This window comes from Filicampus tigris, chromosome 11, assembly GCF_054856515.1.
Source record: "Filicampus tigris isolate MCC_2025a chromosome 11, RoL_Ftig_1.0, whole genome shotgun sequence".
In the NCBI taxonomy this organism is placed as follows: domain Eukaryota; kingdom Metazoa; phylum Chordata; class Actinopteri; order Syngnathiformes; family Syngnathidae; genus Filicampus; species Filicampus tigris.
This window is the reverse complement of record NC_141227.1, coordinates 21545248-21565361: the sequence shown is the minus strand read 5'-3', so window position 1 is coordinate 21565361 and position 20114 is coordinate 21545248. Positions and strand designations below refer to the sequence as shown.

At 41.7% G+C, this 20114-nt stretch overlaps 1 protein-coding gene across 4 annotated transcripts in view; it reads right to left on the bottom strand.

Annotated features, from left to right (window-relative positions):
* LOC147140132 (transmembrane protein 150A) overlaps positions 1 to 20114 on the bottom strand; it is a 31442-nt gene that overhangs the window by 7147 nt on the left and 4181 nt on the right. For 3 of the 4 annotated variants that reach the window (XM_086044291.1, XM_086044292.1, XM_086044293.1), the window contains exons 3-7: positions 17982 to 18029; positions 16793 to 16879; positions 14539 to 14606; positions 6484 to 6611; positions 764 to 941 (exon numbers count right to left, since the gene is read on the bottom strand). In XM_086044291.1, the coding sequence (XP_085900417.1) occupies positions 764 to 941; positions 6484 to 6611; positions 14539 to 14606; positions 16793 to 16879; positions 17982 to 18029 (509 nt within the window). The remainder of the gene's footprint in view (positions 1 to 763; positions 942 to 6483; positions 6612 to 14538; positions 14607 to 16792; positions 16880 to 17981; positions 18030 to 20114) is intronic. The other variant, XM_086044294.1, reaches the window with a different exon arrangement.

Genomic DNA, 20114 nt, shown 5'->3' with positions numbered 1-20114 from the left:
TGTTGTCGCAGTTTCGGTGACTGAAATAATATCCAGTTTTTGAAGACTGGGATGGAAATTCAAACTTTTTTTTTTTTTTTTTAATCCGATTTAATTACCAAACTCATGAAGAAATTAATTGATAACTCAAATAATTGTAAGCTGCAGCCAGAGAGATAAATACTGTATCCTACTGGACTCATTGCAGTAGACCCACATTATTCACAACCTTTTTTTTTTTTTTAAAGATTTTTTTTAAAAATTAAAAAATAAATAAATAAATGTGAAATGCTGTAAAAGACGATTCAACACGTATCTCTGGATGGTACATGATCCAACCTGATTTTTTGATTCAAATGCGTTTTCGTTACACCCCCTATTGGATAGGGCTCTGCAATTAATGGAAATTCAATTACAATTACGATTATTACACTCCAATGCATTTATAGCCAACGCACTGTTCACACACAAGGAAATCATTCATGAATTTAAACATTTGCACCTTTTCTTATCCTAACAAATCTTATAAATGTTGTTTCAAAGAAATTTATTTGTCTTTTTGTATTTTTTATTTTTAAACATCGTGTTTTGTACCAAAAAATAAATGATCGTTTGAATAATCGTGATTTCAATTATTAATTGTTTTTTTTTTTTTTTAAATCGAGCAGCCCTACTATTGGATTAGATTTTGGTTCAGGCCTGGCTACGGTAAAAATGTGGATGAAAGCATAATTCTGCAGTTATTCTGGCAGGGCAGGGCACAAAGCGTCGCCAAAGAGGATACTGAGCACCAGGGCCACAAAGGCGAGTAGCGTCATGCAGAGCCGGAGGTGCGCCACGTTGTACTCCCCCTGCGTCTTGGCCAGTCGATAGGTCAGCGCCGACTGCAGGCACACAAACAGCATACTGGTGGGGAAGGCGATGCCCGCTCCGACATAGTGGAGAATTTTGGCATAGTCCACCTATCGGACAGACGCAAGGATGCAAAAAGATTTGTCATTTTTCACTTCACCTCCCCCCAAAAAAAACAAAAAACACATTTGAATGGGCCTCAATTCTAGGAGGATTTTCGCGATTTGTCGACCGGCCCGGTCCCAACCCCCCACAAATAGCTGAGGGTCGACTGGAACTGGGAATGAAGGTTTATCAGCATTAGGGATAGACGATTATCGGCGCCGATATTCGTCATTTTGATGAATATCGGTAAAATCTGATGGCCGATAATAAATCAACTGAAAACTGTGTTAACTTCAAGGAACTACATGTATTTTTTTTTAAATGTTCAGTTAACTTTATTAGAGATTCTCCTGACGCTGGGAACACTATACACCTGTTGTTTTTATTTGAAATCAAAACAAAGATAAGTGAAATGTTAACGTTTCTGTCATTTTGAAATTTTGGATAACAACTATAGGGAGCAATTATTTAAGTTTTCATGTCACTTTTGAAGACATGCTGATGACCCTGGGAGCTCCCTGAATTTTGTTAGAATTTTACAACAAAGATGCATATTGTCAAAAATGTATAATAATAATAAAAAACATCAACATTATGCAAATCTGAAAAAAATGTTCAAAAAACATGCGTAAAGACGCAAAGTTAAGAGGGTTTTTTTTTTTTTTTTTTTTTTTGACGCAAATATTTTCCTTTTACTGAAAATGAATATCGGCTCTTTATCGGCCCCTCGACGACTAATAATCGGTATCGGCCCTGAAAAAAACGCATCGGTCTATCTCTAATAAGCAACCCTGCTCTCCAGACTTCAGATGCTTCTCTGCCTATTTGTCAGATCTCGTGCCTACACGCTAACGGTGTGACCGGGCGCATAATTTCTGCAAGATGATTAGAGCGACAAGCAAGACGCTTCGTGCTTCCAAGCTATTTGCCCGTTGACCCGGCGAGAACATGCCGAACATTCCTGTGCGCAAGCCTAATCCTTGAAGATTTACAGACGCTGCGATATGAACCGCAGGCCTGTCATTTGTTTGCAACGGAAGGTGCAGACAAAAGATGAATCACAGCAAAGTCTTTGCACTGCTTCACAAATGTACGACGCAGTCCAAGCGTCAGGAAGCGGAGACTTTTTTGGAACTGGCACGAGGAATTTCAAAAGAAATTTGATGGGACCCTCAAATTCGCGAATTGGCTGTCGAATAGATTTATTAGGTATTCGTTTTAATATTATGCAAATGAGGTTACCATGTACTAGGGATAAAAACGATTGTCGGCCAGGCCGATTATCGGCGTCGATATTCGGCATTTTGACGAATATTCGTGTTGGCCTTTTTTAAAAAATCGGATGGCCGATAATAAATCCATTTAAAACCGTGTTAACTTCAAGGAACTATTTATGTACATTTTCAGTTAATTTTTTAAGAGATTCTACTGACCCTGGCAACATTCTGCACCTTTTTTTGTTTTTGTTTGAAATCAAAACACAGATAAGTGAAATTTGAACATTTCTGTCATTTTGAAATTTTGGAGAACTTTATTTACAGTCGAAAATATAGGGAGCTATTGTTTAGGTTTTCATTTCACTTTATAAGACATGCTGATGACCCTGGGAGCTTCCTTTTTGTTATAATTTTAATACAAAGATGTATATTGGCAAAAATGTATAATAATAATCAACATTTTGCACATCTGAAAAAAATGTTCAATAAATATACGCTTAAATAGATTTAAACAAAGTTAAGAGTCGTACCCGGTAATTTTTTTTTTTCTTTTAATTTGGACGCCAATATTTTCCTTTTTGCTAAAAATGAATATCGGCTCCAAATATCGGTTATCGGCCTTCTTGACTACTAATAATCGGTATCGTATCGGCCCTGAAAAAAGAAAACACATCGGTCTATCTCTACTATGTACAACCTGTGAAACTGGAGTTTAAAACTACATTTGTAAAAGACGAAAATGAATTAAAAAAAAAAAAAAAAACCATTGAGGACATCGCATGAAGGAGAAACAGCAAAACAGCAGCTTTTCGTTTTGTCGACAAGACAACGCGATATGATAGAATGCATCCGGTTTGGAACTGATGGGCAAGATGAATTCATCTCACACCGACTTGGATGAGCTACTACATAACTGATTCATTGGCGTGTGAATTGAAGCGTGTGCATGAGTGTTTACATGTGAGCCTGCTGCTCGGTGTCCTCGCCCGTGTGACTAATTGCCGTCATTAAGGGAGTGAAGGTGTAATGATGCATAAAGCCTTCGCTGCTCTACTTAGCGAAAGGGAGAGCGAGTGTGCGAGTGCGCGTGTGTGTGTGTATACAGGACGCCAGGTGATGAACGGGGTGTAAAGGGCACAATGATGTAGTGGCAAAAAGGCAGCGAGGACACAAATCAATGGAACTTCAATTTCAAAAAAAAATAAATAAAAAAAACGTTTGAAAAATCTAGCAACAGAAGAGCTGATTTCACAGGTGTCAAACTGAAGGCCCGAGGGCCAGATCCAACCCGCCGCATCACTTTTTGGCGCCCCCATTAAAGCAAACGCAGTGCGTCTGCTTCATGCTTCTTACAAAAATGGATTTGTTCTTTTCGTTTTGGCAGGAAAATCAATTGCAATTTTCTTCACGTTGAACAGATATTACAAGCATTTCCCCCGCGCCAAATCTCTTCTTAGCATAGATTGAACAAAAGAGGGATCGAGTGGGAGACGCGTTTAATTTGTTCCGTGACCGCGCTCTCACCTCAAAATCCTCCTTCCCTATTGAAATGAATGGAAATGCCATTAATCCGTTCCAACCGTCCACCCAAAAAATAAAATGTAATGTGTATTTTAAGAAGGGAAAATAGCACTCTTATGCTATTGAACTTTACAAAAACAGAGTAATGACATGACATATAGAATGTAAATAATCCAACAGTTTTGCCACATTTGTTCCTCTAATTAAGAGCTTCTCAATTCTTTTCCGTCACGCCCCCCCACTAGCAAGAAGAAAACAATTTGCGACCCCCACCACCCACTCTCCGCCGCAACTATAAATAATATTTGTCTATAAAACATTTATAGATAGACTCGAAGGGTTTGTTTACTGCACTTCACGTCGCCAGCTCATTGCAAAACAAACCTACACCGTAGATTTAATACTCAATTAGAGCGCCAGTGCCAACTACTGGAGTGGATGTGCAATTACACTTTATTGTAGTACGGCGGGAAAAAAAAAAATGACATCACAGATTCTGAGCCATGATTGGTCGTTATCAGGGCCCCGAGCAACTGTGATGTCATTTTCCGTCCACAGAAATGACAAAAATGGCCGCCCCCTTAGACGGCTAAAAACGGCTGGATTTTGCTGCTTAACGCATATCCCACAAATGCAATATTAATCAGAATGCCATGTTTAGACTTGTGAAGGCGCAGAAAGCATATTCTTGAAAAAAATACGTTTGGGACTTCCCTTTGATAAAAACAACTTAGATTAAAACACAAGTGGTAGCAACAAATGCAGACAGAGCATCCAACAACACTCACTGGCATAAATTCTTTATCCCCTGCAAAAAAAAAAATCCTAAATATGCTCAGTTGCAACAGTCTTTTGTGTCGCATCATCAAATCTACGAGTAGTTTCTGCATCTATCGCGGCATGATGAAGACTTTTCAAAAGGAGCCGCGCTCACGAGCGACGTGCTTCATCTATTTATGTCCTTCCCTTCCCAAACTGTCAGTCTGCCTGACAGCCAAAGCCCCCCCCGTGGCCGCACCGCAGCTGTCCTGCCAGCCCGCACCTTATGTAACAAACTGCAGCCGGACGCGGCGACAGCGCGGGCCATGTCATCACGCGTCTCCTGCATTCTTGATCCATGTTTTCCTTCGCGCTGTCCAAACTGCTTTTCCCTTTCTTGCGTTCCGTGATGGAGCGTGGCGATTCATCATCCGCCATCATTTACATCTCTATTTCCTTCCCCGCCAGCATGCGGAGGGTATGAGCCAAGATGAAATGAAACATATTTTTTTTTTTCCCAGAATATGTTCCCAGCAGGCCCTCTAGTTGTAACACGGCATTCTGATAAATATTGCGGTTGTGGAATAAGAGTTAATCCACCCGTTTTTAGCCATCTCCGGGGGCGGCCATTTTGTCACTTCTGTCAAGTGAAAATGACATCACAACTGCTCAGGGCTCAGGTAACGACCAATCGCGGCTCAGCTTCAGAAAACTGGTGAGCTGCTCGTTACCTGGGCCCTGAGGGTCTGTGATGTCATTTTCAGTCGACAGAAGTGACAAAATGGCCTCCCCCTGAGATTCCCTTTAAAGCCGAAGTCAAACCAAACATATATTTTTCAAGAATATGTTCTATGCAAGCCCACTAGTTGAAACAAGGCATTGTGATTAATATTGCGTTTGTGGAAAAAGAGTTAATCCACCCGTTTTTAATCCACCTCTGGGGGCGGCCATTTTATCACGTCTGTCGACTGAAAATGACATCACAACTACCCAGGGCTCAGGTAACGACCAATCATGGCTCAGCTTTAGAAAAAAACAGGAGAGCGATTGGTCGTGATTGGTCGTTAGCTGAGCCCTGAGCAGTTGTGATGTCATTTTCAGTCGACAGAAGTGACGAAATGGACGCGCCCTGGGATGGGTAAAAACGGCTGCTTAACTCATATAGCACAAATGCGCTATTCATCAGAATGCCGTGTTTCAACTAGTGAGCCTACTGGGAACATATTCTTGAAAAAAAGAAAAAATATGTTTAAGGGCCTGCATTTGGTTAAAGATGGAGCCTCCGGCGCACGGGTCTCACCAAAAAGCCTCGGCGGTCGATGCCAGACTCCATGAGTCACCCCACCGTGATGAAATGATGAAAAATAACATCTTTGTGCTGATTTCATTGTCAGACCAGCTGTTCCAAGATGATTTTAGAATGTTGCAAAAGCATTTCACGCAGGGGCCTATTGTGCGTTTTCAGTTCATTCCGTTTTGCCATATTTCCGCGTTGTTACGTCTCCTAGCTTCCAGTTTCCACGCGCTCGCAGGTGGTAGTTTCATTTAACACTCCCGCAGCGCTCTCTCCGTCTGCGTGGCCATCTTTCAGAGAAGCGCACAAACGCAGACATCCGTCGAGGCGCGCGGCCAACTCTCCAAATATTTAAACTAAGCAGAGATTCTTTCCAAAGAACAAATATCAACAGAAAATCGGAGAGGACAGAACCAGCTCCGTCAGACAGACTTTATTAACCTTTAATGGACTCCTCCTCCTGAATGTAACATACAGTCAGGGTGTATTCGAGAGAGAGCGGGGGGGGAGGGGCCATGAAGTCAAATTAAAGTCTCCTATATTGGCGATTGACTTCCAAGAAGTTTGGATTTCAAAACCAAAAATGGAGATCGTTTGTTTTCAACTGAAACTACAAAAGAGGAAAAAGTACTTTTTGTGGCTGTCTGACAGACACGGAAGAAAAACATTGGTTGGAAAATCCTTTTTGGAGGAACATTATTTTCATTCCTGTTCCTCTTTAGTTTGTAAACGTGTCATTTGGCTTCGAGCGCCTACCTGGAAGTTGCCCACCATGATGAGTCCAGCGGCACAGATCCAGCCTGTGGAGAGACTCGCCGTGTTGAGGACACAATTTTGGTGCTTCTCAATGACGTGGGCGTAGCGGAGCAGCACGATCACCATAACTGTGGAACAAAGGGCGACATAAATATCGAGGCGGATTGGGCTCGTTCTGGATCTTTTGGTGGATAATCCATTTTCTAATTCATTTACATTAAAAAAAAAAAAAGACTTAACTCATTCACTGCCAGACATTTTCAGACCCTCTTTTACCCTAACGTTTGAAAAAAATTGAAAAAAAAAAAAAGTTCCTAAAAAAAAAACAAGTTCCTGGCTGGACTGTGAAAAGACGAGTGAATCCGTCAATGGCAGTGAATGAGTTAAATGGAACATTTGTCAAGGACAGTTGAGCAGATTCTTCATACACTAAAGAACAAAAAGTTAGGGATCATTTTTGATTTTCAAGTGAAAGGTGACAATGGACCTAAAATGTACTATAAAACCTTTTTTTCCAGACAAAACTTAATTTCCTTTCTCGAAACATTTTGAGTCCAATGCTTCAGTACTTTTTGCACAAAATTCACAGTAGGACAGATTCATGAGTCGAAAAAGTGTGGCATAAGCACCACTAGGACATAGGCTCAAAACTAAAGCACAGGTGTCCAAGTCAAGGCCCGGGGGCCATATCCGGCCCGCAACCCCATTTTATGTGGCCCGCAAAGGCAAATCATCTGCGTCAACTTGACATTTCTTGCAAATTTTCACATTTAATAACATTGCGATATGAGATACTGCAATGTGTTATTTGTAACCAATCCTCCCCTTAAAATAAATAGAAAAATAATTGAACAAACAATTACTTACCGGCTTCTAATTTCAAAACGAGCTATCCATCAATTTGCTGTGTATCTGTGATCATATAAGGCGATAATACATTTATATGGCGGCCCCCCGAGGGACGCCATAACTACGATGTGGCCCCCCGACAAAAAATGAGTTTGACACCTCTGCTCTAAAGGTATGCAAAAGAATCATAGAATTAAATGTTCCAACTGTCCATAGTGCAAATGTAGCTTCAATTTTTTTTTTTTTTTTCAATCCAATATGGTGCATTAGTTAAGTACAATTCAGTTGTATTTAACTTTGAAGTACAATACATTAGCAATAATCATTTAGAACTGCTTGCTTTAAAAAGAGGAGGCACAATTTTTATTTCACTTTGATGTGTGATACAGCTATCCCAACGAATCGTAAAAGCACATTTTTTCCCGATATTTAAGCACGGTATTATTCAGGTTTAAACGCTGCTTCTTGCATAATATTAAATATACCATTTCAGAGAGAAAAAAAACCAGCCTTGTTTCTGATGAACACTAGTCTACTGTGCCACTCTATTTTCATGTTGGACATTATGGTTGTACTTGGAGAAAGTATTTTTTGAAGATGGTACTTTGTGTAAAAACGTTTCGAGAACCGCAAGTACGGCAAATCGAAACAAAAGCAAACACTACAGCATGCACATTTTGTTATGCCATTGAGTCTGGCTTCAATTTGAAATGTTGACTCAAGCGCACAAGAGCGTCAGGCCAAGACGCGCCAAAAAATTCTTGGAAGTTGATTGAAAATTACAGGAAGCGGAATTACTCTCGCAAGGCGGCAAAATGAGACGGCGAGAACGTGTGAGGAGTGTGGGGGCGGGGCCTTACATAAGATAAAAGGTGACGGGAAATGGAGGGGGGGCAGATGACTGTTTGATGGGATAATGGCCTGTGAGGTGGGGGGGGGGGGGGTGATATTGTTCGCGCGCCGCCAAGCAAGCCCCCACTAGTTTGTCTTTGTCTGGAACCTTTGAGGCTCCTCCGCTGCTGACGCGGGCCGAGCAGCCTCTTGGTAAAAGTGGGCCACGGAGGGCGAGATGGCAAAATGAGAGGGGACAAGGAGCCCCCGGTGTCTTGACGCGCAGCCCATATATTGTACTCTCAGACTACACTGTTGTCAGCGTCTCTTTGTGGGAGCAGAGTTAGGAGGGCGCTCGTCGCCGGGGCGCCGTAGTCATGGCGAGCGCGGCCGAGCTGAGGAAACTCTTGGCCGTTCGGAGCCGATGACGCTCAGCACCGCTTTTGGCGGGATGTGGAAATGTCAGAGTGGATATTTCAATGATGGCACGCATGCACTTGACATCACCTCAACAAAACCTTTGGAAAGGGGGGGGGGGGGGAAGTATTCAAGGAAGTATTTATTTGAATTTTCAGTGAATTTTATAAGAGATTCTACTGACCCACATGGGAACACTATGCACCTATTGTTTTTATTTGAAATCAATACAATATCTATTTTATGTTAGAATTTTACAACAAAAATGGCCACACTGGCCAATTATTAAAAATAAAAAAAATCAATATTGTGCAAATCCGAAAAATTGTTCAATAAACATATGCACCAAGATGATTAAACAAAGTTCAGAATTTTATCTGTTTTATTTTGACGGCAATATTTTCCTTTTTAGTGAGAAGGAATATCGGCTCCAAATATCGGTTACCGGCCTCCTAGACTACTAATAATCGGTACCGGTCCTGAAAAAAACACATCGGTCTATCTCTAGATTTGAACGCATCTTTGATCAAAAGTCTCAGTCATAATCAATTCGCACTACATATTTAACGTAGTTGAGTAATCGTTCACAGTCAAGACATGTTAAGATTGTCGACATTTTCGGGCAAACACAAAAACGACAACTTCAATAGTCAAATTCAGCTGAAACAGTCACGGGCAAAATACACCGCAAATCATTTGATAGTCATGTAACTATTAATTATTGTGTTCATCTCAGCTAGCTTCCTCGCATGAGCGGCTGAAAGTCTCGGCAGAGTGAGCTCGGTAACAATCATGGAAAAAGCAGCAGCATCTCCTTGTAAACAATCTTTTTTTTTTCTTTTTTTTTTCCTGCCCTCCTCCTGCATAAAATGAGAAACATGCTGGCTCACCGAAAGGATAAGTAAGTCAACAGCGGTTTATTGCATTCGATTATGGCATTTCTGTCTCTCTGCGGCAGACTGGCCGGCTGTGGACCTTTTCCCATTTTCGACAAAATGAGTTTTTAAACATTACGGATGAGGACGTTTCAGCTTGTTGTAAAAGGTCCGAAATTTGACGGAAGGTGAAAGATAAGAAACATTTAACTGTTGAGATGCATGTTTGCACATTTATTTCGGTGGACTGATTTCTCTTGGGTGTACTGGAGTTCAAGTTATGTTCGCGGGTTACAGATTCCTTCGGAATTCAATGTATGCGTCTGAATAGCAAGCCGTGTGATCGACGTGCATCCAAAGGCTGTGGACAAGCTCTTGCCTTGTAGTCTTAACTCCATTTATTTTATTACAGCAGATACGGTGTCCTGCATGTCGTATAGAACAGTCAAAGTGTAGATTATATTAAAAAATGTTGCTGCGAAGACTGCCGGCAAAAGCACTGACTTACAATTACAACCTAAATTCTAATACTTGGTGCCATGAAATTGTATTAATGTATGTCCAGTAGTCTATTTTTTTTTTTTAATTTCGAGGCCGCACTGCTTTCTGGTACATGTGAATGTACAGATTTTTTTTTTTGTCCAATCAGATTTCAGTGTCTATGCGTTGCTGTATCTGTAAAGGGGCCTTCAAAATGAGTAAGGCTAGCCCATGTAACTTAAACTATATTAGCAATGGGATTGTTTCCGATTCGTCCTCACAAGGCCGAAGAGCTAGCCTCCGATGCTAGCTAGTATTTTTCCAGCTAATGACCAATCACGGCTCACCTGTTTTCTGAAGCTGAGCCATGACCGGTCGTTATCTGAGCCCTGAGCAACTTCGATGTCCTCTTCAGTTGACAGAAGAGACAAAATGGCAGCCCCGCGAGCTAGCCAAAAACGGGCGGATTTCTCGTATCCCGCAAAGGCAATATTAATCAGAATGCTGTGGTTAGACTAGCGGGCCTGCATTAAACATATTGTGGAAAAAAAAATATGTTTGGGTTGACCTCCACTTAAATGGGGGTTTTACAGTACTGGATGGATGCTGGGCAGCAATGAGGTACTAGTAGATGTAGTTGCAGCGTAAATAAGAGCCAGAAGAAGAGGCAGAGAAGGTCCCTAACTACTGTTAGTAGTCCGCAAATTCAGGTATGAAAGCATGCCTTTGGTCGAATCATACTTAACCCGCCGTTACGTTTGGATTGGTCAAAATCGTATCTGATGGCAGTTACAGACATTACATAACCTCCTGTGCGGGAGCAAAGAATGGGAATTATTTGTCGTGAACACACGTGACTGAGCTTTGATCGGCTTCCAAATGGTGATCCTGACGAGATTATACGCCCTCTAACCTCAGGAAACCCCGGTCAGGAAGTGGCGGGCTGACTTCAATGATTCAATAGGTGCTGCTGCAGCAGCACAGACGTACCGTCGTGTGCAACCCTGCTGTCATACATACAAGGAAAAACAAATAAATAAATAAATCAGCAAGCATTACAATTTCACGTTCCAACAAATAAACTGGACCACACCTTAGAGTTAAACAAACCCCAGTGTCCCACACTAGGGGACATGTTCCAGCCCCAAACATTCTCTCCGAAAGGAGGTATGCGGAGAAATAATACAAGCATTGTCTTTGAAGAATTGTATAGACAAAAAAAAAAAAAAAAAAAAAGGCGTCAAATGGAGTGATCTCTTCATGGAGTTAAGACTCGGAGCACATAAATCAATAGGCTAAGAAGCTCAAGCGTAGATTGTTTACAATGGGTTCTTGTACGGCTACATACCACGTCAACTTAGCCTGCTTTCTCTGAGCCATAGCTACCAGCTCGACGACGGGTATTAACATTGCATGTTCTGAACTTGATATCCGACTATAATCAGGGTGATTCAAAGCAATCAAGTGCAGTGGAACCGTTGCCCAGCAAAGTTGGCTCACAGTATTATAGATACATATCTATCTCTATCTATATCTACATTAATCATTTTTCACAGAGAGTAAAGAATGAGTATTGTTATATTGTCTGTCTACATGTGTTACTGCACTGTTTGTATTCAAATATATGTTGCTCAGGATTAAAACACCACAACATCCAGGCTAGTTTTGTTAGCCCCGTCCGTAGTGTTTCGCATTGGGTGTTAGCATTACGATAGAAGAACTTTGTAAGAACGTTTTGTAGTTTGGTTGAATACAACATGTGTAATTGTCGTTGTTTTAGGTTTAGTTTGACAGCAAACTGCATTAAACGGCTCAAAAGTCAGGTCACTCGCAAGTCGTGCTACCAAAATGTCAAGTCAATTACCGGCCATGGTAAAACTCCTATTTCTGTAACTAGCAATGTTTTAAGTGGCGCTATTATAAAACTAAAATAAATAATAAATAAACAACACAGCCTTTGAAGACAACCTAACAAAATGTGTTGGGAGGGGAACAGGAAGGGATTCTCTGGTCATTATTATGCTAGCATACTTGCCAATTTTGAAACCGACTCCCTACGAAAACAAATTTGACTGCCCTTTTTCCCAGTGTTACATCAATCTATTGATTTTTTTTATAGCGCTTGTGGTAAGTTGGAACCTAACCATTAACCGAGCTGACAAACATTCACACTCACACCTATGGACAATTACAGGTTTTCCCAACATAAATAATGCATAAATTACTATTAAAGTACATTTTAGATCATTGTAAAAGCTTGATTTGAGAGTGGCAAGGGTGATCAGTATCATTAAGCTATCATCTGTATGTATTTTTTTTAGCATCTGCTTGGTAAAAAAAAAAAAAAAAAAATGTACCAGCCAGACCCTCACACTTCTTCATTTGTCTCCTATTTGCTATTGCTCAAAAAAAAAATCGAAAGAACAAAACAAAGCAAAGCAAAACACTTGGGTGTCAAATTTTGTTTTCATCATAGTTATGGTTGCCGCAGGTGGCCATTTATAACACAAACATTGTTGTCCCCTGGATTTAGAGTCATGGTTCGTGTTTAAATTTGGCACAGTAATGGAACAAAATGCAAACCAAACCACTGACAGCTTGAAGAAAAAAATTGGTGTGGGGGGGGTGAGGCATCATACAGATCGTCTTAAGGCTGCTTACAGTAAATGCTGAAAAAAGTTGAACTGCTGAACTTCAACTGCACCCCGTTTACCGATTGTTTGTGGTTAGACACAAGGCACTTTACACTTCTCGGCCCTTAGCAAAAAGATAAGCCCTGTATTTGATTCATTATCATTTTTACTTTAGACAACTACTTTTGAACACTGTACTTGCAAACAGGGAAACCCATTCTCAGCGACGGCCAGCTGCGTCGAAAATGATCTGCGCGCACTGTTGATGGAAGGGCTTAACAGCTCACACAACAACGGAGTCACTGTTGCAAATGATACACATTGAACGTAGTAGATAAATGTACGGCTCGGGCAACAGTCCAGTGCCAGCCAATCGCAGGGAAGAGACGGTCCGTAAATAGCGGAATGGCGACTCCTCGTGAATAAACATGGCGAAGAACCAACCCCCGCAACCTCCCCTCCTTACCCTCATACGCACGCACACGCACACACACACACACATATACACACGCAGCATGTGTGTCAGCCACAGCTGGGAAACATTAACTACATGAGGGCAGTCAGAACCAGCACTTAGCAGAAGGAACAGCACGTGTAGACTAACAAAAAAAAAACAAAAAAACGTTTGGACCGGCACATGACTTCATATCATCTCATACGTATTTTCCTTGGCTCTACGAGAGTGCACACTTTTACCGCACGTGTGTGTGTGAGTGTGTGTGGGGCACAGTTGTTTTTCATTCATATGGCGGGAATGAGTTCCCGGTAACATTTATTTTCTTCCTGGTCGTTTGCGAAGCATGTGTAAGGGACACGGGATGATGAGTGCTGAGGGTTCCAAAAGTCTCAGGTACTACGAGGCAATCGTTAAAGCGGCACGATTCATCTACAAAGCGCGCAACGACAGTGGTGATGTCACTTTTTTTTTTTTGTGGAGCAAATAAAGCCTGTCAAGTAAATCTTATTTATGGTTTTTATTTTTAGGCCCACGAGGTGAATAGAGATTGATTACAAATGTGGAGACAGAGCTGTGTACGGTGTAATTGTGTTAAGATAAGAGAGTCATGTGTGAAGTCGGTCCAGGTTTTAAAAGATGTTAAAAATCGTTGTGTGGACCCAGCTTGATTTTGTTAAAGGGGAGTCAACCCAAACATATTTTTTCCAGAATATGTTCTATGCAGGGCCACTAGTTGAAACAAGGCATTCTGATAAATATTGCTGTTGTGGAATAAGAGTTAATCCACCTGTTTTTAGCCGTCTCCGGTGGCGGCCATTTTGTCACTTCTGTCGACTGAAATTGACATCACAGTTGCTCAGGGGCTCAGGTAACGACCGATCACAGCTGACCTGTTTTCTGAAGATCAGTCGTTATCTGGGGCACTGTGATGTCATTTTCAGTCGACAAAAGTGGCAAAATGGCCGCCACTGAGATGGCTAAAAGCGGGTGGATTTTGCTGCTTAACTCATATTCCACAAACGCGATATTAATCAGAACGCCTTGTCGCAACTAGTTGGGCTGCACAGAACATATTCTGCAAAAAAATATGTTTGGTCTGACTTCCCCCCTTTAAATGCTAAGTAGGCCTGTTCATATTCCAGTAAGTAGACTATCATTTGCAATCAGCTGTGTTTGTACTCATGGGGCAGTCAAGGCCATCAATGAGTCAAATATAATAGTGTGAAAGTAGGATACCAAAAAGTGGCACAAGGCATTACAATTCAGAGACAGTAATATTGGTAGGGGACCAATTATGCTATAATGCCAAAGTAATCCCAGCTAGTACATTGAGGTATGCTGTGTATGAACTGTGCTATATAAATAAAGCTGTCTTGCCTAGCAGTATGTAATAGCTTGTGTTTCGGGAAGAATCTAAATTTGGTTTAGGAATGACTGAAACAGACATAAACAAACAAAGCGCTAATGACGGGGGTGATTGAGTTTGTGTAAGCGTGTGCACGTCGTGCCTTACCCATGAATGAGCCTGTGCTGCAGATAAGGCTGAAGAAGCAACTCTCCGGCGGAAGCGTCCCGCATTTACTGCAAAATGAGAAAACACAGACAATGACATTAACGACACGCGCACACAATTCTACAGTGAACCCCCCATTATCCCTGATAAATTCCAGAATAGACCCTACAATCTACAATATGCTGTTTATTTGTCACTTCCAGTTGAAGTTTACTTTAGAATTGATGCTTAAAACATTGGACGAAGGTCCGCTAGCTTGATGCTAACGTGTAATGTCAAACACAATAGACAGGCAACTTAACAATTTAGCATACATTTTACAGAAACTATAGTAACTCTAAAGTGGTTTTTTTTGTTTTGTGGTGTGATACACAAATAAAGTTGTGGTATAGTAATGCATCCCTTCCAGTAAACCTCAAGGACTGGCATAAGGAAATAACACACTGAAATCACCCGACTCTAAAATTGGACTTGCCTGTACATACTGGATTTTTTTTTTTAAATGGTCGCTTAAAAAGAAATTTGTGCTACAGGCGGGGTGCGAATGATGAACCACGTTATTGTGGGATCACTGTATGTGAAATATTGTGATAGAGGCTGCTTGGATCTCATTTTTTTTCTTTTTTTTTTTTACATACGCAGCTTCTCTTTCAGTGAACAGCAATTGTTTTGTTGGTGGTCTGCTCATAGAGGCCGCCTGTCTGTGCCCGGAGCTGCTGCCCACCAAAAGCCAACTCAGCTGACTACAGTCACATGCCTTCTTCAGTTCACACACTCAGATAAAGTTGACACACTTGATTTTTTTTTTCCTCCTTAAAGTGGAAGTCAACCCAAACATATTTCTTTTCAAGAATACGTTCTCTGCAGGCCCACTAGTCGAAAAGAGACATTCTGATAAATATGTTTGTGGAATGAGAGTTCATCCACCCGTTTTTAGACATCTCTGGGGGCGGCCATTTTGTCACTTCTGTCGACCGAAAATGACATCACGGTTGCTCAGGGCTCAGGTAACGACCGATCACAGCTGACCTGTTTTCTGAAGCTGAGGCATGATTGGTTGTTATCTGACCATCTGTGATGCCATCTTCAGTCGACTTAAGTGACAAAATGGTTGCCCCCTAAAATGGATAAAAACAGGTGGATTTTGCTGCTTAATTCATATTCCACAAACGCAATGCCGTGTTTCAACTAGTGGGCCTTGCAGGGAACATATTCTTGAAAAAAAATATGCTTAGGTTGACTTCTGCTTTAAAGAATTAACTCAACAAGCGTGTTTTCGCTTTTTGGCTTTTGGCTTTTTTTTTTGGCGCTACGTCACCACAAATAGAAAATAACTGAACAAACGGGAGGAAATGCATTCAACCTCAAAAGTTTCGTTCTGTAGAATAGCAGCTGACCTATTTATGCACGTTTGTTTATCCAAAACTATGCATTGGAGTGGAATAAAAAGTTGCAATTGCGGGTTGAGAACTTCAACTTTTAGCCCCGCTCTGTCAAAAGGTGCACCTTTGCATTGCAGCTGACTGCTCTGATGTCCGTCTGTCAGCTGGATTACGCAAGAATTGGCAACCTTATTTTCACCAAACCTGGTGGAGTGCCGCGTCACAGGCCAAGAAAAACATGTTCAATTTAAGAGAACTTCAGACAAGCTGCCCCCCCCCCCCCCCAGAGTTTCATCTCTGTTCATTTTGCATAACCCCTTTCTTTGGTCCCTCTTATTATTCATCTTTCATGGCGTGATTAATTGGCTTTTCTTGAAAAGATTTCATCCAGACACGTTACATAAACTGCAAAACTATCGAGGGTCGAACTCGCCTTTCATGTTCAAAAGCCCCAAAAGTTAAACAAAACAGCGAGCGCCTTGGTTTGTTCCCAAAGATGCAAACCGGCTGCTCTTCAAGCGTGTGTTTACATGATCGCATGGGGCCTGGCTCCGCCTCTGTACAGCCGCAGTGGAAGGCAGGATACTTTAGCCCCGAGTCATTTTCCCAACGCGGGCACGCACACGTACGGCGCACGCGGGTGGGGAGAAGTGTCCCCTTAAAGGAGACGCTCACGTGACTTTTACCCACAAGGCGGCGATGCTGGGATGGGGGGTGGGTGGGGGGGAGTATTCAGCGCGAAACACAATGGCCTGGTCTTCCTGTTTAGAATCATCAGATGGACAGACGACAGGGGAGAGGGGAAGACGTGCACGGGTGTGGGTGGGGCAAGCGGGGGGGGGGGGGGGGGGGGGGGGGGGGTCCTCACTTACCTGATGAGAGGTATGTTGTCGAGCGTGCAGCACAACGTCGGTCCGCTCTGCAAATACAGCTCCTCTTCGCACGACTGGTTGTACAACCTGGAAGAACACAGCATGCGTCATTTCGCCACATCCGCCTTGCCTTCAAACAACTGGACGGCGAACAAAATGACCCGAAAATGGCTGCTTTAAAGCGGAAGTCAACCCCCCCCCCCCAAATTTATCTTTATAATATGTTCTATACAGCCTCACTAGTCTAAACACAGCATTCTGGTTGGTATTGTTTGTGGAATAAGAGTTAAGTAGTCAAATCCACCCGTGTTTGTCCACCTCAGCGGGGCGGCCATTTTGTGAAAATGACAGCACAGATGATGACCAATCATGGCTCGGCTTCAGAAAACAGATGAGCCCTGATTGGTTGTCCTCCTGTAGACCATTCAATCAAATTTGGATATAGAGCACTTTTCATGCAGGGGGAATGCAATATTAAGTGGTGTACACGTAATAAACAAAACAACAGGAACAAAACACAACAAATGCGTAATGCACACATTCACTCGCTATTGCATTTGGACAGATACGTGCACAGAAGCAGAGCAACAACATACTTGAAAATATAGTAAAATTAGGAAGTTAAAAAAAAAAAAAAAAAAAGGGAAGCGAAATACGGAAATTTGACAATTCATGTTACTCAGGAAAAAATTGGCCCCCGAATTTTTGCTACAGAGACTTTTTAGGAAATGACCAAATATCCTTGAAAGTGGCCACTTACAACCACAATGGCAGACTTCCTGTGACTTTTTGGGCATACATTCGGAATGTTTTTTTTGCGGGTCTACTCATGATAGAGTTGTCTACCAAATTTCATGTTAATAAGTTTAACTGGCTTTTGGTGGTGATTTTTTTTTTTTTTTTTATTCTTAGGACCCTGCTACTAAGTCTTCTTTGCTCACGAGTGACCAAATTCAAAATCAAACTTTCCTGTCCATTTTCTAGAATGGTTCCTTGAGGCTTTTTTTTTTTTTTTTTTTTTTTTTGTGGTTCTATGCTTGAAAGACAGGACGACCAAATTGAACGTTGCTATGTGAAAAGTGTCTTCTGGGTCTGAACTTGACAAGATTTGAAAGAATTGCCTCATGACATAACAGAAAAGTGCATCAGGTAAAAGAGAAGATAGGTCAGCGCAGCAGAATGGGCATACCAGTTATCCACGGGGCAGACGTGCTGGTTGTACAGGGCCATGGCATACCTGGGGGAGGAGAGCAAGGGTAATTAACTAAAAGCAACAGCCACAATCCACTTCTTTTATGGGGTGTTGTTTCTGTACTTGGCCTTTTCCTGGAAAGACGCTTCTTGATTGGTGAATTCTCGAGTGTCTAGCGTTTGCTCCTACGCCCCCCCCCCCCCCCAACCAATTAGCTTTGCTTTAGGCACGGGCAACCTGCCATATCGTATCACTCCGTCGCAATCACTCAATAAGGCGAAAGACAGACGCACTATGAGAGGTTTGTTTTGAGTCAATCTCGGGTAATCGCATCGCAGCTTCCGCCCAACAGTCGTGTTGACTTTGGTCAGGTCGCTGACCAGCTCCGCCGCTCACAAGTCAACGACCAGCCGATCTGCAAGATATAGACAACGGCTGTTCTCCTGACTGTCGTATAATCCGTCATAGTCCAATTGATTTACACTATATCATTTCTGATCTGCCCTTACGCGCGGCAGCCCCATAAAGCAGCGATGGAACGAACGCGAATGAACGGAATCAAGTCATCAAAAGCACAAGTGGCCTTCTGATCCGCTTCAATACACTTCACAGTATACGTTTGTGTCCGGTAAATGCCTTGTGACTCGTGGTCACCCAGATCAAAAACCGTCTTTTTCTGCAGAGAAGGGAAAAATCAAAGACGCAGACTTTAATGAAGAGCGGTTCAGCAAGAGTTGAAGTGCCAATTAAGAAGTCTTCCATGTCGGCGCCATAAAACGTCTTCTGACATGCGCACCTGCTCCGCGCACGTGTACAACTGCACGCAGCTTGACGAGATTGATTGTGTTGTCACAAGCTGTTAGAAGACAGAGCTCGCCTGTGTGACATACAGCACAGGTTCAATACCCTATAGTCGGAATTACAAAACTATTTTGGGGGGGCAATTTGCCTCTAAGATGGCACAAAAAAAAAAAAAACTCAGTTTGAACCACAGAAAGGCCCGACGCAAAATCTCAGAAGCAAGTAACAATACCAAAACAATCAATTGTGTTTTGCTTGTCCTTTGTCATAAAACTGCAAAGACATTTAAAATCTGTTGAGATGATCTAAAATGAACAAGGCTTTTTTTTTTTAATTGCATGTTGTTAGTCCATTAGCATAATTGATTAATAAATTATGAATGAAAAATTATAGTTAAAAATGATCAGAATTGTATTTATTATATTACTTTAAAAAATTCAAATAAAATATGTATTGAACTATTGAGATGTGAATCATATCTTAACTGTGGTGTATCATTACGGCCCTAAAAATTTTATTGCTCATAATGTACTGAGAAGCTCAGGTGACATTTCCCATCATCAACTATCTTTTATTTTCCCTGTTTCCACCAATCACTGGTGTTTGTTTGCAAAAAAAAAAAAAAAGGCAAAAAGGCCCCAAGAAAAACAAAAACAAACAAAAACAAAAAAAAGGTAAAGCCCCCCTCAAAAAATGAACCCTTTAAATTTACATACAGTATGCAACATTTAACACATTAAGAAAATTTCTTGAAACAGAGCTTGACTATCTTTGGATTTTACATGCGAGGAGGTAAACTATTTGCACAAGTTACAGTCAAGGCTGAAGGCAAGTGCGAGCCTTGAATAAACCAACATATTCGATCAAGGAAGAACATTTTATTATAAATTATTATTAATAATATTATTATTATCTTATGAACCCTCTGGCCTCAGCCAAGTGTGAACGAGAGTCCCCCCCCCCCACTCCCGTTCCCTCAGATTGCTAACACGGACGCGCGTTTCCTGGTTGGAAAAAGTAACATTTGCCTTTGAGGCGATGTCAATCATTATGTCAAAGCGGCATAAGCCACATGGCAGACGGAGGAAACCCACAGGTGAGCGTGAAGTGCGACTGACAGAGCTCCTCAGCTTTTAAATGCCAGCCTAATCGCTGACAGCATCTTGACAAATACAAAAGAGGGTATGACCAAATGCGAGGGGGATTTCCTTCGAAGAACTACATGAGAGGGAATCATGGGTGGCTGACGTTTAGGAATGATTCCACCGGTTAGCTTTTTCTGATGAAAATACTAGCGATGGGGCTCAAATGAAAGTTCTCATGAAGTAA